The 26,335-nt window shown below is 40.6% G+C and overlaps 1 protein-coding gene across 3 annotated transcripts; it reads left to right on the forward strand.

The window, feature by feature from the left end:
- Positions 1–814: 814 nt before the first annotated feature.
- Positions 815–16,602, forward strand: macroh2a1 (macroH2A.1 histone). Of its 3 annotated transcripts, none has more exons than XM_015961256.3 (9): positions 815–963; positions 2,494–2,694; positions 2,792–2,898; positions 2,990–3,181; positions 3,318–3,425; positions 5,444–5,543; positions 10,116–10,205; positions 15,569–15,743; positions 15,876–16,602. In XM_015961256.3, exons 2-9 carry the CDS (start codon positions 2,523–2,525, stop codon positions 16,039–16,041), a joined length of 1,110 nt encoding a protein of 369 aa, XP_015816742.1. In that variant the 5' UTR covers positions 815–963; positions 2,494–2,522; the 3' UTR covers positions 16,042–16,602. The 3 variants fall into 3 exon arrangements, 2 of the variants coding, with proteins under 2 accessions (XP_015816742.1, XP_015816743.1); XM_015961257.3 differs by lacking the exon at positions 5,444–5,543 and adding an exon at positions 7,601–7,691; XR_011521706.1 differs by lacking the exon at positions 5,444–5,543 and having other exon boundaries at positions 15,876–16,481.
- Positions 16,603–26,335: the final 9,733 nt, after the last annotated feature.

The raw sequence follows: 26,335 nt of genomic DNA on the forward strand, positions 1-26,335 counted from the left end.
TCACTAGGCTATGTATGGTCTGGAGTGAGGTAAAAATATCAATACTATCATCAGGAAAGTACATTTTAATTTTAAATTATTATACACAAGCCTCTTGCTGATTTATATGATCAACTAATACGATCAATTTATTTCAATACACAGATTTTCTTGATTTTGCGAATATTTCTATGTACAGTCTATGATATTTCTACAAAGAAAAAGCTTAGGTGTGACCTCTAGTGGCAAGATGCTGTCATTACTCAATCGTCTGTAGAAATTTGAAGAATAAAGGATTTCACAGTTGTTTAGTTTATTTTATGGTGTGTAAAAATGTAGTGTTGTCAGCTGAGTTAGTGGAGTCCACAGAATATGAAGAAAATCATAAAAGTGAAGATATCGTATCGTTTATTTTTAAAAGTCAGTCATTGATGACACAGTTCTTCCCCAAATGAAAAATAATTAATCCAATCAGTCATTTGGATTTCAAAAGGCTTTGAACTCCCCTTGAACGTTGCTGACTAGTCAGTAAAGGAAAAACACTTGACCATCATGTAATGTTCCGACACACTAGCATTAAAGGAACATGTTTGAGCTAGTTTTGTGGCAGCACTGTAAGGCTAATCTAACATTGATTAAATAAAAACTAGTGTGATTAAATAAAAACAAGTGTGTTAATTAGGGTTCATTCAGGAGCATGTCACGAGGGCAAAGGTTACTTAAATGTATCTTAAGTTTGTTTAGAAGCTGAAATAAAAAAAATAAAAGCTATTTCCGCGTAAAGAGGACGTGTTTCCTGTTTAATCAGGTGTTTAGAAACACATGCGTAAAAGGTTAAAGATCATCACAGCGGTCGGTCGAGCTCCGCGGGCAGCCTGGCTCGCGCCGTTCTACCAGCTCGCTGTGGATTGTGGGAATCGGGGACACTACCCAGGCTTGTTACCGGGTGAACGGGAGAATTATTCCCTCTGCCGCCGCTTGTTTGTAAGTACCCCCGCTCCGTGTCTACCAAGTGTCGCCTCTCGTCGGTGGAGCATGTACTCGTGCACCGAATGGAGCTGTTAACGTTACCGTTTTGTCCCTTACTGCCATGGGAGGCCCGAGAGCGGAGACCGTGTTTCTGGAACTGACAGGCGGTGAAGAAGAGGGGAGGGGAGGGGAGGAGGAGCGGGCAGCTGCCGCCGATCCACCGGGGTAATTTCCATCCGAAAGCTCGCTGACCTGTACGGGAAAACACCCCCCGTGTCGCCGGACAGCTGCAATTCGGTCGTTTTACACTTTGGTTGAAACGAAAGATGCGCGCGAGACGTTCGGCTGCTGTTGACATGCGGAAATGGATGTCAGCGGGCAGCAGCGGACAGGGAAATGCCCTCCGCGCTGATGAACCTACCTACACCTGGCTGGATGGAGAAATGCCGCAGATGTTTCAAGTCAAATGGATTGCGTTAGCGGTCTTTGGGTTTAGAACACGGTAGCTGCCGCGGGTTAACGTCACGTGTAATGGTAATGAGGTGGTGTTTGTGTTGGAGCAGAATAAAAAAGAGAACGGGAAAAGCGTGGCCTGTGGTGTCGGATAACCGATTGCCAGTGACTAACCGATCTGGCGCTGCAATATTGATCTCCTCCACCGTTTTGTTTATATTTCATGACTTTGAGTTTGTTTTCATGCAGATATCCAAACGTTTTTAATTATGCACGTTTAAAAACGACCGTTCCAGGGATGAAAATGCCATCTAGCATAAGTTCCCACAGGGCATCAGAGCATGACAATGACATAGATTTCATTTATTTATTTTTTTGCACGAGGTGACATCAACCAAACCCTTCAGTGGATTAGTGACCATTACCTAACATCACTGGAATAATATTTATCTATTGTGGATGTAAGAAAACATCAAAACACTGCAGTGTTTTGTGTTAATGATACGTAATTGAAGCAGTGTATCAAATGACATTTTAGTGAATTTACTGGCAAATATTTTCTGTATTTCTTTTGTTTGGTGCAATTTATACTCCGATTGCTAGGGGGCAGCATCTTTTTCCACCTCTTATTATGACGAAGTAATGAGATTTTACAAGTGTTTAAACAAATTCAGTCCTAAAAATCTCAAATACTGCCTAGCTTTTAGTATTGCCATATATCATATTGTTCCCTTGTATTGTGATATGTATCATATCACCAGATTCTTGCCAACACACACCCCCTTTGTCTCAGTCATGTTAATCAAGGCAGCTTCTCATTTTTTTCGAAACAGGCAGCATTTAGTGGCCACATACAGTCTTTATTGATAAGTAGTCATACATTATTCTTCTGATTTAAAACCAGGAAAAGGATAAATGAACAAAATAATTCAGTTTTACTCTTAAAAGAGAATCTTTGATCATTTAGAGTTGCGTTCTAAGGCAATGTTCACTTAAGTCTAATGAATATTTTATTAATTTTCTTTACATGCACCATGTTACCATAAAGTACAAGTAATCATTGTTCACATGTTTCATTGGTTTCCTCTGCAGAGCCCGCCACTGGTTACAGTTTTAGCATCATGTCCAGCCGAGGAGGCAAGAAGAAGTCGACTAAGACGTCACGGTCCACTAAGGCCGGCGTCATCTTTCCTGTTGGACGCATGCTGCGTTACATCAAGAGAGGGTTGCCCAAATATCGCATAGGAGTGGGAGCACCTGTCTACCTGGCCGCTGTCCTGGAGTACCTCACTGGTGAACTTTATTTTCAATTTAATATGTTTATATATATCAAATTTTTGTTTTGACCTGGCAATAGGTGTTCATTTTGTTTATGTCATTCTATCTTTAGCTGAGATCCTGGAGTTGGCAGGTAATGCAGCGAGAGACAATAAAAAGGGTCGCGTGACGCCGCGACACATCCTGCTGGCCATCGCCAATGATGAGGAGCTGAACCAGGTGACCAATTTCAAATGCACTAAAAGAGAGACATAAGATTTATTCACTGGTGCCGTAAGATATCATATGTCACATTTTGTTTTCCTGTCAGTTGCTCAAAGGTGTGACCATTGCTGCTGGTGGAGTACTTCCGAACATCCATCCAGAGCTACTGGCCAAGAAGAGAGGAGCAAGGGGCAAACTGGACATTCCCGTGTCACCTGCTCCAGAGAAGAAACCCAAGACGGTCAAGAAGACGGCAGCTAAGAAGCTGAGTGGGAAAAGGGCAGGAGGGAAGACTAAGGTGTGTCTCTCAGCAAAAAGCCTGATATGTTTGAGGTTTCTTTATAGATAGTTTTTTTTTACCTTTTTAGTCTTTTTGCATATCAGTGATGCCACAGAGAGAATAACAAAGTCACAAATGTTTACGTCTTTAACAGAAACCGGGCGAGGTGAGCAAGGCGGCGTCAGCAGACAGCACCACAGAGGGATCTCCGGCTGACAGCTTCACCGTGCTCTCCACAAAAAGCCTCTTCCTGGGTCAAAAGGTCAGTTTTACTGTCATCTCACATATCTATAAACTCTGCACAGATCTATAAACCCCACTTAGATCTGTAAACACAGAAAAAAATCTATAAACCCATCACAGACTTATAAACATATCTAGATCTATGAACCCTGCGCAAATCTATAAACCTTACATAGATCTTTAAACATGTGCAAATCTATGAAGACCATGCAGATCAATAAACCCTGCACAGATCTATAAACCTTGTACAGATCTATTACCCTGCACAGATACATGAACCCCACACAGATCTATAAACCGTGTGCAGATCAACAAACCCCATGCAGATCTATAAACCTCACTCGTGTTTCAGCTAATTTTAAACATCATGAAACCAAAAAGAAAAAGTGACAGGAATCAACTATGCAAACAAAACCCTGTAAGTCTCCTCTTATAAAGCGCCTTTTATATTTCCAGTACAGCTCTCCTTTGTAATAGTTATTATTGGCTCTATTAATCTATACCTCAGACTTGTCAGCTTACTTTGCCTTTACTAGTGATCAAGAACGACTTTTTAAACTACCTGATGAGACAGGATTTGGAAGTAAGTTTAGCCGAGTCTTGAAAAAAGGTTTTTCTTTAGCGAATTAAAATCACAAGATCAAAGGTTCATGATTAAAAGATCTGAGAAATGAAATATCAGCAAAGCCTCTTAGAGAATGACCCCAGAATGATGCAACAAGAGCCAGCGTCTCCTTTGCTTGGCTTAGAAAGTGATTACTGCAGACTTTTATTTCTGTTTTCATATGATTCTAACTTTGTAAGCTCTGTTCAGTTTATTATATTGTTTCATCAGATAGCAACAGTTGAATGGTTTAGTTTTCAGTTCAGTCAACTGTATGCTGTTTGATAGGACTAGGTTGTCTTTATAGATAATCATCTAGTGGGAATTTCTCCACGGAACATTAGATCTGCAGACTTGGAGCCATTTGTTTTCTCTCTCTTTGGTTTCAGTCCTCTGATTCAATCTGCCACGTGCCACATGCATTAGTGATTAATGACGCCAGTCGGCATGATTCAGTCTCATTGTTTGCTTTAGATGTCATCAAACAAATAAACAGCTTCTTAGATAATACATTCTTTTAAATTAAATCCTTATTTCATATTTTCATGACACAAAGACAAAATTGATTTGAAATGTGACGTAATTCCCAGCTGATTTTCTCTGTATCTGCAGAACAAAACATCTGTTGTCTTCATTAGGAATTACTGTGTTGCCTCCTGTTTGCTTTATAGACTTGAACACTGGAACTGTATCATTCTTACAGTGTTACTCTGACATCTTCAGTCTCTCTATCTGCTTTCTGTCTTTGCTACTTTTCCTGTGGATGGTTTGTCTATTCTTTTATCAAATTCACAGCTTGGTGGTGAAATTCAAGGTTTAAATAACAATAAGTCTTGAATTGTGTTCCTCAAACTTGGCTTAATATGTGAAACTCGAGGGATACTTTGATGCTTTGGCCTGTCGGCTACTATTTCAATTGTGTTGCTCTAAAACGGTAAAAACCCAAAGTTTCACTCTTGAAAAGCAGAAGTTGGGCCAAACAATGGTGGTAAAATCAGATGATGTGTGCCAGTATCTGCAGGCTTTATTCTTCCAAACATTTTGTTGGGTTCAGCCTTTGATGTACAGATTTAATTCTGGTGTAATTTTGCTGTATTATAAAATGTTAAAAGCAGACCCAATTTAAAAAGTATTTATATTCATTCTAATTCACTCAAATTCTTTCAGGTTTATTGCGCTAATATGTCGGTTTAACGTTGAAATGGCTGATCCAAATTGTCTTGTGAAAATTTTAAGTTGAGTAAAGGAGGCAGAACGAAGCCAAAACACAATGGTGCTGTACAGTGAGGCACCAAAGAAATGTGCCTTCATTACATTACGACTTATTAAGGTATCCCTCTGAGCTGCGGGGTGAATCTGGTTTTAACGCTTCCTCACCTCTTTCCTTTTTTGCTCCTCTTCCTCCTCCTGTGCATGCCCCACCCTCCTCACAGCTCAACCTCATCCACAGTGAGGTCAGTAACTTGGCTGGCTTTGACGTGGACGGGGTCATCAACCCCATCAATGCTGAACTTGAACTTAAAGATGATCTAGGTGAGCTTTCATCCCAGACACCCCACCCCCCCACCCCCACCCACCCCCGCGTGGACTACCACATCTGGAATCCTTGAATGTCCAGCAGCTGAGAAGCTTCTGAATAACTGATTGATATATCTGACTCTGTTCACACTGCCAGCAGTATTTTTATGTTTGCTGGTCTGTTTAAAAGACTGGATGCTTTTAATTAGAGATGTCTGATATTATCGGTCTACCATTAATATCGGCATAAAATTTTAATAGCCGAAAATATTTTTATCGGTTTTCAGTCTTTTAATGACACCACTTTTACATATCATACACATATTATACATAAAAAATGTTCAGCTACTTATCCCTCTCAAAATGTCAACATATGACAGATCTGAGGTAAAGTTCTTGAGATATTTTAGTTTATTTGGCACAACTTGGGAGGTAGACCACACAGAGGGGGCCCGCGGGCGGCCTATTGCAGACCACTGTTCTAAGACTAAGCGGATTAGAAAATAACTTTTACTTGCATTTGACTCGCATTCATTTTTTCGTTCTTCCGGGGACCCATGAGTCGACCGGAAAGGGAGGAACCTTATGTTCCCTATTGGCAGCGTCAGTCCACAGGGTGTCTACATATGTGATGTCATGGATACAAGTTAAAACCAAAACAAACATGGAGTTAGAAAGGGTTAACTAACTGGTCAATTTTGAGGTCACAACAGAAAAAAAGACAGCAGCGGTATCGTAGATGGTGTGAAAGACCTCTAAACCAGGGATGGAGTGACCATGGTGAGTGTGTGTTGCTCATTTTGTTTACCCTGCCTACTGGTTACTCGTATATTGCAGCGTTCAAAGGCATCATATTGATTTCGGGCGACACGCACAAACAACACATGAAATCAATGCAAGTTACCTGAGGCAGCCATTGTAAACATGCGTTGTTAAAAAGCAAGTATATTCCAGGCCTTCGAATGAGCTTCAGCTGCTGTTGGACACTAAATAAATAGTACTAACTTAAATTGTAGTAGTTGTCATTTTGCACAGAAAATGACCTAAAGTGACCTAAAATGTTTTAGTTTTCTTTTATGAGAGGGGGACACAGCATTTATTGGTATCTGTTCATATCAGTATCCGAAATTAAGAGTCAGACAATATCGGTATATTGGAATAACGGTTGAAAAACCGATATCGAGCATTCCTACTTTTAATATTTTTTAAAGTGAAATAATGTTTCCGGTCTAAATCAATTTCTTTTTTCTTTTTTCACATTTTATTTGGACATTTAGGTTTTTCTCTACTTGTTTTATTTATAAACGGGAGGAATCTGATGTTTCACTTTATATTTTCTAAATAAAATAAAATAAATGCTTATAAAGTTAAAGTCCCATTAGTTGTCACACACACCGATAATAAAAATATGCTGTCAGTGTGAAAAACTGAATGATTCAGGAGGTCTCGAGCCTCTTTGACACAAACTAAGCTGCAGAAAGGCTCGTGACTGATGACCATTAAGGATTCCTCTCGGCTCCCAGAGCCATTGTTGTGTGGACGTGTCGAGGTTCCTTCCAGGTGATCATTCTTTCTCTTGGCTGCCAGACTTTTGCAGTGATTTAATCTCATTTTTGAGAAGTTGACATTTTAAAATAAAGCAGCGGTGTACTGAATGAAAACAGCCAAGCATCTCTTAGCCTGATTGAGAGGCTGCTCACCTGGAGTGTGATCATGAAGTAAGGAATCAGGGCGACGCAGTTGGACAGAAGAAATACTTTATGTCTTTAAAAAGAAAATATGTGTTATTAAGATCCAGCCTTGGAGATCAAAATCAAAAGCTGTTTGCGTAGTCCAACCAGCCAACTGCCTGGTCCTGATCCAACTCTTTACCATGACCTTCTTCCTCCTCAGTTGCCTCCTTGTTTCCTGGGATGCCCTCAGCCAATAAGGAGAGCCCTGACTTCTGCCTCTCTTCTTCTGTACCATCCAGTCTTTTCCCCTCATTATTGACTCATTTTATTGCTCTGAACACTCACTGTGTTTTACCACCATATTGTTGCCTGTTGTTTGTCAATGTTGTCGTCTCGTAGTTGCAAGTTGTCCGAGCCGACATTTCCGTGGTGGAGAGCGACGCTGTCGTTCACCCGACCAACTCCTCCCTGTATGCAGGTGGTGAAGTAGGTAAAGGAACCAGTGATGCTGCAGAGACCTCGGCTGCCTGTCTGCTTTCCCTCTGCATGTCCAGACGGTCTGAGAAGAAAACGACAAAAACAGCAGCACAGCTTCACCTTTTAGTTCATCTCTGAGAGTTTATGCAAATAAATCATTCTGCTGATGTTTGCATAAGTCAGAAGGATGCACCAGTCTTGTTAGTTTTAGTCAATTCTGAGATCAGCAGTTTAAATAATAATGATGATGGTGGTAAATGGGTGGATTTCTGTTAAAATAGAGCTATAGAGTAGTGTTTTTCCATGGGTGATTTTAATGCTCCACTTTCCAGTAACTTGAAGGGTTGTTTATATTTTTCCAAGGCTAGAGAGAAAAAGCTATAAATTACTGCTGTTCTTAGAAACATAAATATTATCATTAAAGCTATGGTCTGTAGTGTGACATCATCAAGGAGAGGAGGAGGAGTTTTTAAACGGCTACTTGTTCCCACTCTGCTCCCGAGCACTCACGGGAAGAGGAGCCAAGAGAGCTGAAACAAAAGTATGACGTAGCGCTAGTGCTAAAACTACACTAATCACACATTCTTGTTGATGGACAGCTTTTGCTTGTGGATTTGCAAATTATTGGTTACTACATATACCACAGATGGGGGTCAGATATTCAAATTTAAGTATTTTAAGTTACCTTAACATTTTTAAACTATGCACCCCAGCTTTATTTACTGGAATGTTGGAATGCAGTCAAGTAAACAACAATCGGTGCATCCTTCTGTTATAATTGACTTTACACACTTAAACAAACCATCGTCATGCTGCTTCTGTTGCTGCTGTTTGTCGTTTTTCTGTTGACTGAAACACAGACAGCCTGAGATCTGTCTCTTCACCTTTGACCTCTGAACTCTTGACCAAGCTGTCAGTTTAGCTGGTTTGAAAGCGAGAATGTCGACTGTCTGATGACACAGGTCTAACCTAATTCCTGAGGGTTGATCAGAGTTGACGAGGGAACGGAGGTTATCCGTTAGCTAATGACTACAAGCCGTTACAACACAAACTTTATTTTCTGTTAATCTATCAGAGGAGCTTTAACCTCATTGTCTATAAACGTCTGACACGATTTAAGTAGTTTTTAATTCATCTTTAGCTGAATTGTTTTATTTGTTAAGTTAAAAGGCATCTTTCCTTTTTTGGGTTTCTTTTATGGCTTCTTTCTTAAGCTGGGAGTAAATCTTAAAAATGAATCAGTCTCCTTTAAAGCTTAAACAAAGAAAATGGCTGAATATTTCTGTCTTTTGGTGCAGTATGTAAGAATTCCAGCGTGAAACAACTACACAACAGTCTAATGTCTCAATCATACTGGAAGGAATGTTCGACTGAAACGGATTTAGTTCTCAGCTAGCTGGGGGTTTGTCAGTTTTTTCCTTTAGGGAAAAAAAAACAAAAAACAAAAGCTGGACGTAGTCACCATTTACAATCTGAGTTTGTGAGGTTGCCGGGTCAGCTGCAAGCTAACGCCGCAGCGCAGGTGTTTATAATTCAACCCTGGCATGCTAAAAGCTCCAGAGTTGTTTAAAGAATCAAAGCCAGTAAACAGGAGCGACCCCTAAGAAGCCATGGCATCTTTTGGTTTTACTCTAATATTTAGTGAAGCGAGCCAGAAGCTAACAATGCTAACAATGAATTAAATTCAATCGGCACTATAAATATCCCAAGGTACTTTTTCAGTTACCAACAACTTGATGTTACAGTGAAATGTGTGTGTGAGGTGAATAATAGGGTTAGGGTTAGGCTAACAGCAATATAGTAAACGATCACACTTCCTGCAATCCCAAAGAAATATTACTGTAATAAGGTAAAGTAAGTGCTCCCTTCCACAAAGCACCCGAGTGCCCACACCAGATATATCTAAGTATTCATCTACTTATCAACTTGCTGCATACGACTCGTTTTTGTTCCTCAACTAGAATCTTCTGGCGCTGATCCGTATCTGGCAACAGCCATGAAAGAGACTGCTTAGGAAAAAGGACTGCAGTTACCTGATTTGACCACTGGATGTAATTTTTACAAATTGCACCTTTTAACTTTTCCTTCTAATCAAACTTTGGTGGTTTCCTGGACTCGTTTACTTAAACATGATGCCATTTGTTGCAGGAATTCCAGCCTGTAGGTGTAGTTTCTGTATGAACAGAGAAAGGACTTCCTGTCTTGAATCTTCTCAGCCTCATCAGTAGAAGCGAGAGCTCAGAGATGCAGTAATTGATAACACTGTTGTATGTCTGCCCTCATGTCAGTCTGTCCATCATCATCATCATCACTTCCTGCTTGCCTGTCTGTCTGCATGACCACCAATCAGCTGCCTCTGCTTCCTGCTGCCTGTCTGCACTGTGTGAGGATGATTTATTTAATATATGTTTCACTGCTGTCCTCTCCTCTCTCTCAGGCTCTGCTCTGGAGAAAAAAGGAGGGAAGGAGTTCACTGAGGCGCTGCAGGAGCTGAAGAAGAAGAACGGCCCCCTGGAGGTGGCTGGTGGTAAGTGCAAGCTTGTGATTCTTCTCATTCATGCTGATAATTAACTGGATTATTTTACAAGCAGATGCACTGAGATTTTTTTAGTTTACCTTAGAGCTGGACTAAATGATTTAAACATGTTTAGAGACTCCAGTTTTAGAGTAAATTCGGAGAAAATGAACATAAAATGTACTCAAACATTCACGTAATCAAATCCTTTTTTTTTTTATTTGTCTTGTCTGATTTTTTTAAATTATTTTTTCTACAAACACTCCCACTCAGGCCAGCAGTGACGTTCCAGTGTCAATTTAAAGTAGTGTGATGCTGATGCACACCCCGACTCTGACAGGAACGCCAGCACACCCCATAAACCGCTCCGTGTCACCAAATGAAATGAGCCTGGGTTCATTTTGACCCCCATTAAAGTGAAGATGTCCCAACTCTGACTCCGTTATTAGCTCCATGGACATTTGTCTCTGATGGTGAATAACAAAGGTACGGTTGCTTTTGTTGAGATTATTCTAAGATCAGGTCTCAGTTTCCAGAGTCACAGGTTCAGGAGGGAGTTCTGAGTTTTATTCTTCATTTTCAGTTTAGTTTTATTCCTTCTCCATATTTCTGTGTCATCACCACTTTCCTCTGAGTTAGTTCAGATCCTGATCTGGTCTCAGGTGGCTGAAGCTGCTGAGCCTTTCAGGGACTCTGGATCAGGATAACGATCTCTGGATGTGGATCAAAGTAAAATACTCTATTTTTGACCTTATTAGTCTTTAGGGTTCGTGTTTGATCAGCTTATGTTTTTAAGCAGCTCGTTTGGGACTTTGAACACGTTTTTTGATGACGGTCAGCTGAGTTTTCTTATAAGGCCAGCCAGCTTGTCTTTAGGAATTTGTTTTGCAGCTGTTTCAGGTCTCAGCTCCGATCCAGACCGGGTCTCTCCAGAACTTTTATAGATTTCTCAAACACACCATTTTGTTTTCTTGGCAGTGTGTTTCAGATCGTTCCCTTGTGGAAGTCAGCCGACTTGAAGCACTCTAGAAAATGTTTAACTTAGTTTTTTATCCGTGTTTCCAGATGGGATGGTGCTGACGAGGTGATGCTTAGTTTCCTCTTCTTAGGTGTCTTTGTAGACAAAATTTTTATTTTTAATTTCATCAGATCATACAACCTTTTTTGAGGTTTTAACATCCTGTTGAGAAGCAGATGATAAATGACTTGTTTCTGGCCTTAAAGGTCTGATTGTGTCCTTCTCTAACCATCTAAAACAAACACGAGGATTCATCCTCTTCAACCCTGATTTATAGACTAGAATAGACTTTATTCATCCCACAGTGGGGAAATTCACTTGTTACAGCAGCACCAACACTTAAGAGAATAATTTAAAGAAAATTGGCAAAGTAATAACAAAAATATCAGTTTAATGGTCAGAATATGAGGTCTGTTTGTGGCTTTTGGACTAAAAAAAATGCTGCAGAATCGTTCTTGTGACGCTTATACCTGATTTTTGCACAATCCTTGTTCTCTTTAATTCTCCACAGAGAAGTAGTCCTGTTACTCACAGGCAGAGAGGCACACGAGGGGCGGGACTAGCCAGCTCGGTAGGAAAAAGGCTTTAGAAGAATGACTTTTAGTGCTTCTTGTTGTTGTGGTTTTAAAGACTGGTCCAAGTTATTTAGAACAGAGGAAAGTGCTGCAGCGAACTCCACTTCAGACGCCATTTTCTTGTTTGAGCGTTGTGGTGTGTGACTAACGCTGCTCAGCGCTGATTGGCTTAGATTGGTTAGAATTCTCAGGGGGTGGGGTTATTGGAATAGAAGAGTTCCCTGGCTGGTCAGGCTACGGTTTTCCCACAGACACGAGACTTGTTGGAAGGCATATTTTCCAAATATTAACTCAGGCATGAGGCATGGCTAATAGTGTTGTTTGGTTTTAATCTAAGCAATTCTGGGCTTCTTTTGCCTCGAGTCCGGCTTACAAGGCAGAGGCAGCATCAAATGTGTTGATTAAATGAGTGTTCCACACCTTTAATTTGTATTTTTTTTAGAAATTGTTTAAAAGATAAAATGTGAACACAAACAGAATCATGGTTTTACTCCATTGTCAATAATTAATGTAACACGATGTAAGTGGCTACTTTTATTAAGTGATCAATAAGATGTAATATTCCATCTAAATATGACTTATCAATATTATTGATCTTTTGAAATTTGACCTAAGATGAACCCAGGTATTTTTGGTAGTTCAGGGAAATCACACCTTCATAATAATATGAGACGGAGGCAACAGACATTGTTTATAAAATCAGTTTAATACTATTATTTAGGGCTGGGCAATAAATCGAAAATTTATTGTTATCGAAATTTCTGACTTATCATGATCGTTTTTTCCATGTCAATAAATCTGCTAATAAAAAAATGAGGTTGGCAGCGTTCATGTCCCTTTAAGAAGCTGTACCACCTTGAGTCACGTGACAGCCCCATCTAGTGGACAACTTTTGTTTCTGCGCATACCTGTAGTAATCATCCATTTATCGTTATCAAGGTGAAATCCTCAAAATCTTGTGGTATTAATTTTAGGCCGTATCGCCCTGCTCTACTGTTATTCTACACTAATGATGACACAGAACACATGATGATGAATGATGGTTGGAACAAGATAACTGAGACAATTAATGGAATGATGGAATGTAAGCCTAGATGTTGTGTAGCAACGCCTAATTAAGTGTTTTAGAAAATTGTGATGTCTGGGTTGTAAAATCAGTCTGACTGTATGGTTTAACAAACTATCACTTATTAAAAAAAAAACATCCCGCGCCTGTTTGCCGAGTCTACAAACCCTTATGGTGAAGGTCCCCGTGTGACTTGGGTCGGACAGACTGCCGGTGGAGTTGGACTTCTGTGGTATTTGGAGCACGCAGGTCTACCCCAAATATGAGCCTCTGGTCTGAGATACCTTCCAGGTGGCTGCTGGAATCTGGCTGAACTATTTTGCATCTGATGCAGCTTGCAAAGAAGGTTTTGCCTTTGAGGTAAAAAAGGAAGATGGTTCCTTATGCTTTGCTTACCCAGTCAGCCGAACTGGGCAGCTCGCTAGAACTGAAGCGTTCAGGAAATGAACTCTTTTATTAACCAGTGTTTATCAATTTGGACAAATCAGCATTTGACAAGTTAAAGTGGGCATCATCAAAGACCTCGGACACCACTCCTTTCACCAACCCTTAGAGAGGTTATATGAAGTAAAACGTTAAACATTTAAGCAAAGTGAATATATTAAACATTAACAATAATATTAATATCAGGGTTGGGACTCGATAAAAAAAATCGAATTAATTAGAGGCTTTGTAATTAATTAATCCTAATTAATTGCATTTTAATTGTTTGGGAAAATGCGCCCTGAAAGCAAATCTTAAATAAAAATAATGAGGCAGAGAATCAAACCTTTATATTGTCTCTCTGTCTCGTTGGAAGGAGATTCTAATTTTTACAGTTTCACTTGTTTGTATAATTGGGTGTTTTTGTTAGCATTTCTATTACTCATAATGCAGTAAACACACACACACACACACACACACACACACACACACACACACACACACACACACACACACACACACACACACACACACACAAAAATCCTTAAAAATGAAAAAATCTAGGACTTAATTTAACACCAGAGCAGGCGTGACATGTTCATAGAATGATCAAGAACACTAACTGGTTCCAGTTGGATGACTGGAGGAGGTTAAGGAGATAAAAGGTCATGACAAGGAATTAATGATCTGATGCCTGAGCGGTGAACAGGTGAGCGGACGGGAAGTCCTGCTGTCACGTCAAGAAGGGGGATGGCTGCAGATTCACGCCTGCAGCAGCGAATCTGGTGTGATCTCCAGCCTGAACAGAACTTTCTCGTTCCTCGCTGCTCCTGATGCGCCTAAACATCCACCCCTCTAGCTCCTCATCAGCTGATGACTGCTTCAACACACCTCGCTACTTAATGATAGTAATGCATTTGATGAACATGAGCATTTTCCCGGCTGCAGCCAGGCGCCTCTCGTCTGACTACTTTCATAAACTGCTGTTATGGCAAAAATGATTCTTTCTGGTGCTTTCACCGCTGCACAAATGTTACAGACATGTTAAAAATATAGCTTACCTTGACTTTTAAGTTTCTGCTGTCACTGGGCAGCAGCAGAGATCAGAGACGATCGATGAAAAACGTCCGCGACACAGACTCTGTAGTTTTCAGGAAGGGTTTTTTTTTTTTTTCTTTACAAGTTAAGAGAAGAGTCTGACGTGTTTTCCAAATACTGCAACAGTCCAAACAAGGCAATTTCTTTACATTATTCCGTTTAAGTACCCGGTAACAGATCAATGTGCATTGCTGTGTGCGTCACTGATATTCGGTCTATGAGGAAATCATGCAATGACAAAAGGTTCCGCCTTGCGAGCTGTGATTAAATACATTAATTTTTTAACGTGTCACTTTTTCTATTTAATTAATCATAATTAACGCGCTAAAGTCCCACCCCTAATTAATATGTGAATATATTGATTAACATTATTAAAACACTTTAGATTTAAAAGCATATTGTAGGCACCACAGTATATGATTGTAGTAACTTGTAAAGTTAGAAAATTATTTTATGAGCCAGAAAAGATAACTTTATTAAAATGATTTGATAAAGCTTCTTATGGATAGGTTAAGGATACTGTTCAAGTTCATAGATCCTCATATCGACACCTCTGGTGTCAGATTGGCCTGACCTTTATGAAGAAACTAACCTCCGGTCATTTTGATGAAAACTCGGGCCTTGATCTACGCTACACGAGTAAGCTGACCTTCATCAGAAAATGCACGGTTATGATGTCATCGTTTTACTTTGACACAAATCGGATCAAAACCAGCATCTCTGATGGCAACAACACAAAACCTTCTGTCCTCTGATTTTGATGGTCCAGATGTGCGGTGCCTGGATACACGTACTGTTTCACCCACCTCAACCATGAAACGGATCAGTCACAAAACCCACCACCATCATCATCATCATCATCACACAGGCGGTGGCTCTGGTTCTGCTGTTTGAAGCGTCTCCATCAGCTTTGACTTCAGTCCATTCACACAAGTTCTGAGGACTAACGAACGCAGGAGGCTTTGGCCCAGTGACGCTTTTCACAGCTGCTGGGTCTAAATGCGCAAGTCCTCTCCCTGGAGAAGTGACTTCACTCCCAGTAACCTTCTGATCAGACCAGTTTAAGCTGCTGGAGATTTCCTCCCTACTTGTTCCACAAAGAGAAGTGCTCATTTATCACCTCTGGGTCCAGACTTCTGACAGGAGGAGGCTGATTTGAACTCCTGATCTTCATTACTTCTCTTCTTCCTTTTAGCCGTTTTGACCGGTGGTTTCGGTCTGCCTGCCAAGTACGTGATCCACTGCAACAGTCCGGGTTGGGGTTCTGATAAGTGTGAGGAGATGCTGGAGAAGACGGTGAAGAACTGTTTGGCTCTGGCAGATGAGAAGAAACTCAAGTCTGTGGCCTTCCCCTCCATCGGCAGTGGGAGGTAAAAAAAAAAAACCAAAAAAAAAAACATGAAAACCCCAAAATGCGTTTTTCACACAAATTAGAGAGAAAAACAAAATGAGTCAAAAAAAAAAACGAGGTAGAATTAAATGTGTGTGTTCTGTGCTTTAAGGAACGGTTTCCCGAAGCAGACGGCGGCTCAGCTGATCCTGAAGGCCATCTCCAGCTACTTTGTTGCCACCATGTCTTCCACCATCAAGACCGTCTACTTTGTGCTGTTTGACAGCGAGAGCATCGGGATCTACGTGCAGGAAATGGCCAAGCTGGAGTCCAGTTAAAGGATGGGATGTTTACCTCCTCTCCTCCCTTTTCTCATCCCTCTTTTTTCTGCCTGCAAGGAGAGAGAAAGTTGTTCACTGGTCATTTTTTAGAGGAGAAAAGCAAGATTCACAAAGCTGGGAACTCTGTTAGCATTATGTTTTCATGTTTACCATATTGTTTTTAATTTCTAATTAATATCATGCAGCTGGTGTTCATTCTGCAGTCCTTTTTAAATGTAACAGTGCCACATAATACAGAATCAGCAGTTTAAATTTTAGATAATTTTATGACACTTGACTGCACCTCAGTTCCAGCGGCTTCTGGAGAAGTCCGATAATACGGGTTAATGCATGTAACGATAACAGCTCTCCTCTTGCATCACACTACATTTACCTGTGTGTTGTACGTTTTGGTATTGGTTTGGAGCATCTGTCGTACTGTAAAGTGGAAAGGTAAAGATACGTTGGTCTGTAGGACACTTGAGTAGTAGTGTTTTAGGAAGAGTTCTTGTGTTGTGTGTTGCCTTTGTCTGATGGGCTGCTGCAAATAAACGTAAAATAAAGCTGAGTGCAACGTAAGTGCCAGGATGGAGTTATTAACAGCATAAATCATTTCAGATTTGAGGTTTTTTGCAAAGCACCCCTTTCTATTCTGTGTTCCTGTCAGTGTTCATATAGGTGGAAGTATTTGTGAAACATGGTTAAATATCCGAATCTTATTTTTTATTTTTCCTTTGATTATAACCGCACAAGATTTGGAAGGAGGAAAATTAGATTTTTTTTGTGGTTTTTTGTCTTTGTTTGGCCATAAAAGGATGTGTACTAAAAAAAAAAATGCTTTTGCTGTTGGTTTTTGGTTCTCTTCTTCCTCCATTCAGCCTCCACCAGGTGGCGCTGTGTGACCAGCCACTGGGTTTTTGTTTTATTCAGCAGAAGATGCTGGTGATTTGAGTTGGATTTAAATTGGGAACGATGGACGAATCACATGGAGGGTGGTTCTGCTGCATTTGGACTTTTCAACAGCCTAACTTTCTTATGAGAAAACAAGAATTGTAAATTGCTTTCTAAAGAGTTGCTATAATTGATTCTACAAGATGTCTGTATACACTCCGATAATTAAAATAACGACTTTGAAAAACGTCATGTTTTTGTTTTTGAAATTGTACAAATGTTTTTATGTTTTCATACATAACAAGGATGGTATAAAATAATAATTATTATTATGGATTAAGCTAATAATAGAAACCTTCATAGAGCTGCTCTGAGAGACATGGGAGGAAAAGCTGCTGCCAACTCACATCTGAACCCCTGAGACGCGTTATTGAGGCATCAGTGAGCAAGATCAGCAGAAAACAACTTCTAGAACTAAAAGCTTTGTGGATGAGTCAGGATTTAGTAAATTATCTTTAATAGACCTAGTACAGGTGATGTCAGATCATCTAGGATTGTTTCAGATACTTCTTTTAAAACATTTAATATACAAATAAATGGTGGTTGTAATCATTTTTTTGTTTGTTGTAACGGATTCTGTAGCTTTCTGATCATCCAAAGTCATGTTGAAGCTATCTTAAAGTGACTATGTGTATTTTTCCTGGCGATAGGGGGCAGTACATAACTAAATCATAGCAACCAAGCAGAATTTTTGTGTTGGAGTAAGACCTTACAGACGGATGGCCATTAGGGTCAAAAATCCCTGGAAGCACAACCTCCAGCAAAATGACAAGAACATCAGACTCCCTTTAATTACTGACAACCAGCAAAAAGGTAAATGTGTTTAAAACGTTTATGAATGGTGAAAGTTTTGTAACCATTTGTTACAAATCAGTAAATGCCTTTTGTCCTCATGGACTTCCATAGCAGGAAACAGGGTGTTTCTCAATGTCAAGGCACCTTGCTTGCAAGGACACTCCTTCCTTGGTCAAAGAAAACGGTTAAATGGAACAGACTTGCATCATGTGACAGCGGCTTCCACGGCGGTCACGTAATGTCACGTGACATGGGAGATAACTTCATATTTTATATGTATTCATTTCAATATAAATATATAAGTTGCCTTTTACTTTTTAAATTGTGTATATCTTTATTAAATTAAAAATATAAGCGAGTTACTACCCGCTAGCCACCAAAAGCTACTACTACTGAGCAACTAACCAACAATAGATAACTTCTTTGGATATATACCGTAAATCCTCTAATACAGGCCCGGGCCTGTATTTGACTCAAGCTCATCAAGCTCCAGGCCTTTATTGGAAGGAGGGCCAATATTAGAGGCAGGCCTCTATTTCTATTTGAGCAAAATAAACTAATGGTTCGCTGGAGTTTTTGACAATTAAAATTGTGCCCACATTTTCAAAGTTAAACACATTTCTTTTAACAACAGTAGTTTCTGCTTCAGCCATCTCCCCCCTCCCCCTGCTTCAGCCCTCTCCCCCCTCCCCCTGCGCAGCGCTGCAAACTCACTGATGCGCCTGCAGCCTCTCGGAGTTCCTGCTGCTCTAAACATTAAAATAATTATTTCATTTTCTGTTCCTCACTTCTGATGACCTTCAATGTCTGTTTGTTGCAACAGCAGGTACAAAAACTAACTTGTTTTTATTTGACTATTTTTCTGTCCTGTCTGTTTATTATCTTCCTGCATCTCCTCTCAATCCTAAAGAGAAACTGCTGCCTGGGTTCATATATATTCACCTCATGAGTTACCTTTGAACTGCAGTTCTAAAAGATCTACCGACCGCAAAAACAGCGGAGTGCTCGCTGTTTGGCGGCCGTATCAGTGATCAGTGCGTCGGAGGACAAGGTGATGCGTGCAGCGCCCCGCTCCACAGCATGCAGCAAAACGCATCAGGCGCAAATAAAAGACAGAAAACATTAAAGGAAATGAACTGACATCAACGATCGCGTGTCAGTACCTACGGTCTGGCACAGCGCGACGACAGGCATAAAAAGTCACTACAGTAATCCCTCGATTATCGCGGTAGATGTGTTCCAGACCTGGCCGCGATAGGTGAAAATCCGCGAAGTAGGGACTCCCAGCATGCCCCTCGCGGGGATTCCCTCCACGTTGCACCTACGTCACAAACCGCGGCTATAAACGGAAGTCGCATTTTCCAGCTCACCACTCAGTCATCGTTTCTTCAGATTCATGATCAGAGTTTCCAACCTACCGATCAATCCAACGAACTATCAGCTCATAGTAAGTTATCTTACTTACTTCTGGAAAGCCCGGCATTTCCGTGTCACTTCGTTGACGCTCGAACGCTCGGGGGTTTCCTAGAGCACCGACGCTATCACTTCCGCGTCTGTGAAACCACGCTCCCTATTGAATTAACGTATGATCACATTCTCTTTTTGTGGGTAAAACTCAAGAAAAAAAATTTTTTTACTTGTTTTTTAGTTTTATTACAAAAAGTGCATTTTATGATTAAATTGATGGAAAAAAAAACAAGATTTAGTTGATATTTCGCATAGAAAAATACCGCGAATCAGTGAAAAATACCGCTGATCTGCGAATTCCCCCTGAAAAATGCTCCAAAGAAAAAATCCGCGAAGCAGCGAATCCGCGATGAACGAACCGCGAAATAGCGAGGGATTACTGTATAGTGAAGTTGACTAGTTCATACACCCCCTACTGCTGCTCTCCAGAGTGTTCTGCAGCATAATCAGCACGTTCTCTTTGAACTTAATGACCTGGCTGGGGTTGTAAGCCAGGTGCATTCTGGGTATTGTGTTATATGTGTTTCCTATCGTTCTGCTAGTTCCTATGTGCTGATTTGCGTGTTGTGTGGGTGTTATGTAAGCCACAGGGAAGGTGATGTGTGTTCTGTGGAGCGGTTGAATTAGCATGGTTAACTGACACCGTGACTCTGTGTGGTAGGAGCGTGATAGAGGATCGTGTCTGTAGTGTTACAAAGCATTGAAGAAAAAGCCCAACAAAGGTCTGCGTGAACCTCTACTGCCTCCTGCTTGTTGATTTGGGGACTATAACCCTGCCGCTGGGACGCTCGTACTTGTTTGTGACCACATTTCACCCGGCCACAATTTCACCCGGTCACAATAAGAGACCGGCCATTATTTACCTCAGCTGACTCTGACACCGGCCAAAATTGGTATATAAAAAAACATTTTAAATTAGTTGACTTACTTTTAAACTTGAACATTGTCCCCGAAGTAGCTGCCGGCTTCTGATCCGCCATCCTTTTGAAAATATTGCGGTATATTCTGGGTAATTTTTGACCAAGGCTAGGCTACAAGACACCTCCTATGTATCCTCAGTCAGCTAGCTAAACGGCTAACAAACGGAGAACACATGCCTTGGTAGAACATGAGCATTGGAACCGATTGGAACACGTCTTGGCGGCTCCCGATGACATATCTCCTAGGCAACCGGGGCAGGGCCAAGACATCAAGGCAAGGTTCCTTGGCATTGAGAAACACCCATAGTGTTGCCCAAAGATTTGGACCCAATTCCAATACTCACACTTCCTCCCTCACTCCCTTCAATTGCGCGTTCCAGTCCAGGAGTGCAAGTGCGTAGGGAGTCCCGATCCTTAAGTGTGGAAGTTGGCCACGCCCTTTTTAACCCTTGAACCGCACTTCGCCCAAGTCTGCATCGATGCAGACTTTGGGGAAGGGTATTACCCACAATCCATTGCTGCGTGGGACTTTTGAGAGGAGGATGATGGTACAATAGCTCAATTGCCTTTTCCAAAAATACTGTATGCATTTTCAAATGAAAGTTCGTTTTAAGATGATTAATTTATTCATGCTCTGAATGTTTTAGACTAAGATTTAATGTGGACAACAATTAATGTACATTTTGTCAATTGTTTGTTTTAAAGTTGTTAATAAAGATTTTTTTTAAGTAGCCCAAACAGCGACTGGCATCATGGCATGCATCGTGGTCAATGACGCAACGGTCTCGATTTGGTTATTATTTGAACACTTGAGTACTACACACTCAAAGCCTTACTGCACACTTCCTCCAAGTCCAAGTGTACTTTGCTGAAGACCGTAGGGCGCAGGGCGAGTATTGGGAGTGGGCCTTAGACCCATTCACATGTATTTTAGACCCAATTTTCATGGTTAAAAGTTACAAAGCCGCCAATATTTTTCACCAACTGGGCATCATTTGATTTATTTTCAACATTTTGATGAATATTTCCAGAGATAAATGGTAAAAACTACACATTATCCCTTTAATCAGGCAGGAACAGGATAGGTTTAAAGCTTTTCAATGATACAAAAACCTCACGATTAATTTGCATATATTCTTAATCATTTATACTGATTCCGCGTGGAAGACCTCTCATCAGTGAATCACTGCACCTATCTGAGGAAACTAAAAGAGTGATAGTGATGGCTGTGAGATAGGGTGATTGTGCTGATTGTTTCAGGGAATGTTGTTATTACATATGGTCCGAAACCATTTAAAAGGTAAATTCAGGTTGTTAAATTAAAACTTTTCCATTGCCATTGTCAGAGTTCAGGGTTTAATTATAAAATATGAAATGCCAATGGAGATTTTTTAATTCTGGCAAAAAAAAATATATTTAATTTTATACTGACAAATAATTCTAATATAATAATATTGATTTAATATTTAACACAAAGGAGGAGGCGTCACATGTTCATTATACATTTGTCCGTGAGGCCTCATCGGAGGACATTATTAGTTTCTTTCATTAAAATATTTTATTCTCTTCAACTTGGACTTATTTTCACTGTTGAGACACACCTGGGTTTTATTTATAATAAAAGTAAAAGTAAGTTTTATTTGATTTTGAATCAATAAAATGTTTTCATGATTCTGAAGTCTGACTAATCTGAAAATAACAAAATATAAAATAAAATAAAATCATACCAAATAAAAAATGCTTTTCTGTTATCAGGTATTAATTGAAACTTTTTATTTGTTTAAAACAGGTGAATGTATTCCGTCCATCCAGGCTCTGCTAGTGTCCCAGGGCGATACGCTGGTAGGGAGCAGGGAGGACCACGGAGTCAGATGGGGGTCAGTTTCCCAGCCGTCCAGGGAGGCCGGGACCTAAGACCTCCTCTGAGGGAGCCCATCTGATTTTTAATCCACAGGAAATACAGGCAGGTCGACCCCCCCCCCCCATCCCTCCATCCAGCCCTCGGTGGTGCTTCTACTATCAGGCAGAAAAGCCTGGCAAATTTAAAGCATCTGTACAGGCAAGGGCCGATCTGAGGGCCACCTTTCCCAGAGTCCACGCAGATGAAATTTTATTCTTTGCACGAAAAAATTACAGGGGGAGGGGGGAGAAAAACAGAAAATAAAGTAAAGCAAACAACGTGGAAAGATCAAGGAGGATTGGAGAGTAGGGGTAAGGAGCTGGTCATCAGAGATATGTCCTGCTTTTCATGGCGTTCAAAAGATGGTGATTTTGTATTCTGTGCCCAGCTGCTTCTGGTTGTGGGATTCAGGAGAGCTCATCATGAGGCATTTGGACACAAACGATGGACAGTTTAAAAATACATAATTAATAACCACGTTAACTAACATTTCCCCCTAAAATCTGCTATTTCTCCTAACATTGTAGGTGAAACAATTGTTCCCAGGACATAGGTTCCCTTTCATTATGAAAAACAATAACTCTATATTTAGATGCCACTAAACCAGAATGAAGACAACAATCAAACATTGTTGCCACTGGTCCTCTCCGTGTCACCAACAGGACTGAAGTGTTTTCAATTCTGCATCATTGTGTCGGGGGATAAATTAGTCTTGACAACAACGGTTGCAAACGCTGATGCTAGCCCGTCGCCTTGAAAGGGTTAAGTTGGATCTGAGGCTGGGATCACACTGTTGGGCCATTTAGTGCAGGAAACCTGATAGTTTGGTTCCTTTTGATGGCCTGATTCCCAGGCTTAAGAGAATAAATTAAATGCAATCCCTTCCTAGGCCTCAGCTGCAGCGGCGGGGCACACTGATTTAGGATTTTCATCTGGGGAGCTTTACCCTCCCTTCCTGCTTTCCCTGTCCGCATCCCCCCTGTTTCATCAATCTCAGTGGAAAAAATGGTAAATATGGTTTAAAATATGGCTTTGGTGAGGCAATAATAAAGGCTCAGAACAGCTGTCAGTCACTGAGAGGAGTCAGGGAAGGAGAGCGGGGCTGTGAGAGCTGCTGGTTGCAGAGGGACAGTGATAGAATGAGTCACCAGGTGGCTTAGAAGACTGAGATCCCAAATATTCTGTCCTGATCCCAAATGCAGTGTTGGGGGCTTTAGTAGAGCTACCGGTCTCAGAGCTGAAGAGGAACAACAAGCCTGTAAATATGTGTTTAGACTTTTTTATCTGGGAATCGATGCTGCTTGTGTCTTTGAGTGACAGGACTGCATCTAAAGGAAACACAAGGTGTTTTGTTTGCTGCCAGGAACAAACATAATTTTTTTAGCAACTTCAAAATGATCAATAACTATTTCATAATGTTATACAAATGCCAATTTTCTCACATCAAAAATTAAAGAAAAGACTAAAAACTAAAGAGTGAATAAACGGGAAAATCAGAAAAGCTAATTCTGGATGTTCTGGCAATAAATAGTTATGTAAACAGCAGTGAACTGAGTACACAGCCTTGTGGAGCACCTTTACTGACAATTAGAGGTGACGATTGGTGCTTTCCGGGTCTGCTGACAAATTTGTTAGCGGGCAAGTAGCACCTCCTACCATCTCTTCAGCATTGGAGTCACAAGGCAACTAATTATATCCATGGAGTTCAGTAGATAGGATACGTTAGCATGTGTTAGCATCTGATCGTGCTGCACAAACTGGAAATGGATGCAGAAGTGACAGAAAGAACAGAGAGAGAGAGAAAATAATGTTCTTCTGAGTGAGCTGCAGTTCCTAACAAATGAAGAACAAAGTCAGTCTTATTTTACTTCATCTAAGAACAACTATAAAGGATCCTTGATTTAATTTCTGATGTGATCAAATCCAACGTTCTCCATGATTGATGAAGAGGAGTTCAGTCTGACTGTATAGGTAGGCACTGCTGTGCCTATAAGTATTTGTCCTAAAACACTCAAAACGACAAGAAAAAGAACAGTTTTGAGGAGAGCTTCCATTTTTAACCCTTTGATGCATAATGGTCACTACAGTGGACAGGTACTCAAAATTGTTATTTATTTGTTTTTGCTACTAAGCACAGCTGTTGAAGACTTTATTGCATTTGAGCCCCTCCATTTGGACTTCAGTAAGTCAAGCCAACATATTTCATGCTCAGAATGCACGCTGTCCACTGAGGTGGACATGTAATAAATTATTTGTAAATCATAAAATTTTACAAAAAATATTTGTTGAAATTTATTTCATTCACACCTAAAGACGAATTAAAAAAATTGTTAAAAAAATCATGGTTGAAGATTTCATGATTCGTGCATCAAAGGGTTAACATTTGAATGTGATGAAAAACGTTTGGCATAAAATTTTATTAAGAAGAGCTTTAAATAAGCTACAAATTATTGTATGATCAGTATTAGTCATGTAACTGTGAACTACATTGGGTGACAATATAGTTTCTGGGTCTCTTCCATGGACAAAAGACTAATGCTGCAGTGAATTTCTCTTGGGAAAGTTGGACAACAGGGTCAGGTAATGCATCACTGGTCAGTTGTAAACTGCTTTTATTGGGTCTTGTCAGGGTCTTAAGGTTATACTGAGGTCATGCAACTCTCAAACATCTCCACACAAATATTCACACACAAGATGCATCCTCCCAAGATCTGTTCGCCCCTTTTACACACATACAGCCCAACGCCCTTTGTCTGCAGGGTTAATCTGTGGGCCAGATCAAAGGGTCAGCTCCAGCTGATAAACTTCGGCCCTTCCAGCTCTCTCTGCTTCGCATTTCTACAAATCATTAAGCTCAAGGTGATTCACTGCAGCTCTCCAAGTATCTCCAGAGGATTCTGGGCCAGATAGGGAAGATTTGTCCGAGCCGTTGCTGCTGACCGCTGCTGCTGCACTTGCTCTTCGTGCACGCTCTGAACCAGACAAGGGAGCCACTCAGGACAACCCCAGAGATAAAAGATCCTTCAGCTCTGACAGGAGAAGATCTAGCTGAAAACACACTGTGCACATTATATTCTCCCCTGGCTTTGTATGATGGATCTCAGAGGAGGAATCCTATTGTAGAAGGCCATACATATATTCAGCCAGCTGAATGTCTGTAGGCTCTATTGGGCAGAACATTTTCAATGGGAAGTAATGGGTTGTGCTTGTTCCTGCTTGATTTGGAATACACTTTCAACAAAGTAAAGAGGGCTGGATGAATGGGCACATGTGTCATCACTACTGACATGCTTAATGAAGGGTATCAAAGCGTGGAAGTTTGCCACGAAGGGAGGTCCAGAATGAAGAGAAGAAAAGGGCTGAAGAAGAAGAGCAAAGAGAGAAAAAGAGCTGAGAATAAACTTGAGAAAAAAGGGTACATTTGGGAGATATCACCTGTTCGACACACTGATGTTTAAAGTTTCTGTTATTCAAAAAAGAACTTGGTGTTGCAGCTTCATGGTAACACATCTGTTGGCCTCTGGCTGATTGGGATCACAGCATTTTTTCAAACAGACCCCACCTCGGTGCTTTGACACCTACAGAGGCAGACAGGTGATGCCAGGACACGCCCCACTCCTCCATCCCACCAAAGAAAAGGGGTTAAATAGGGTGGGATAGGTTGAAGGTTCACCTCGGGGTGAGCTCTGATGATCAGGTTCATCTGTGTCAGTGAACCTATGTGTATGGATTCTTACTCGTCTCTGTATTCAAACGTACATGTGGAAGCATGCACACTCTTAACATGCACCTCTGTGCCGAGCTGCATGCTCATTCCTGGTAATCAAAAGGGTGTGTTCCCTGGGAGTGAAGGCAGCAGCAAACACTGACAATAAAACATTTAAACACAGCCAAGAACTCTGTCATCGTTTCGGTTTGACACAAAACATGAAAGATCGCTTTTGTGTCAGTACATAGTTTACTTAGACTGTGGGCTTTTCAGCACAAATACTGCTGAAATTTAAATAAACAGAAAAAAAACATCAACTTGTCTTAAATAATCTGTAATAATAAATATAGTGACTGATCTGAGATGAGCTGCTTTAAGTGTATCTCAGTAAAAACGTTGTCTACTGTCGCTGCATCTCTTTACATCGTTTCCCTTACCCAACGGTGACGTTTCAAATGTTCTGACATTTTTTATCTCTTGTTCTGTCTTGTAGCTTTGGATGAATCGTTTCTTGTACAGGAAAAGTGACTTTTAATTTTTGCTTGTGTGGTTAAACTGGGATGTTGAGAC

Source organism: Nothobranchius furzeri, chromosome 10 (assembly GCF_043380555.1).
Source record: "Nothobranchius furzeri strain GRZ-AD chromosome 10, NfurGRZ-RIMD1, whole genome shotgun sequence".
Classification (NCBI taxonomy): Eukaryota; Metazoa; Chordata; class Actinopteri; order Cyprinodontiformes; family Nothobranchiidae; genus Nothobranchius; species Nothobranchius furzeri.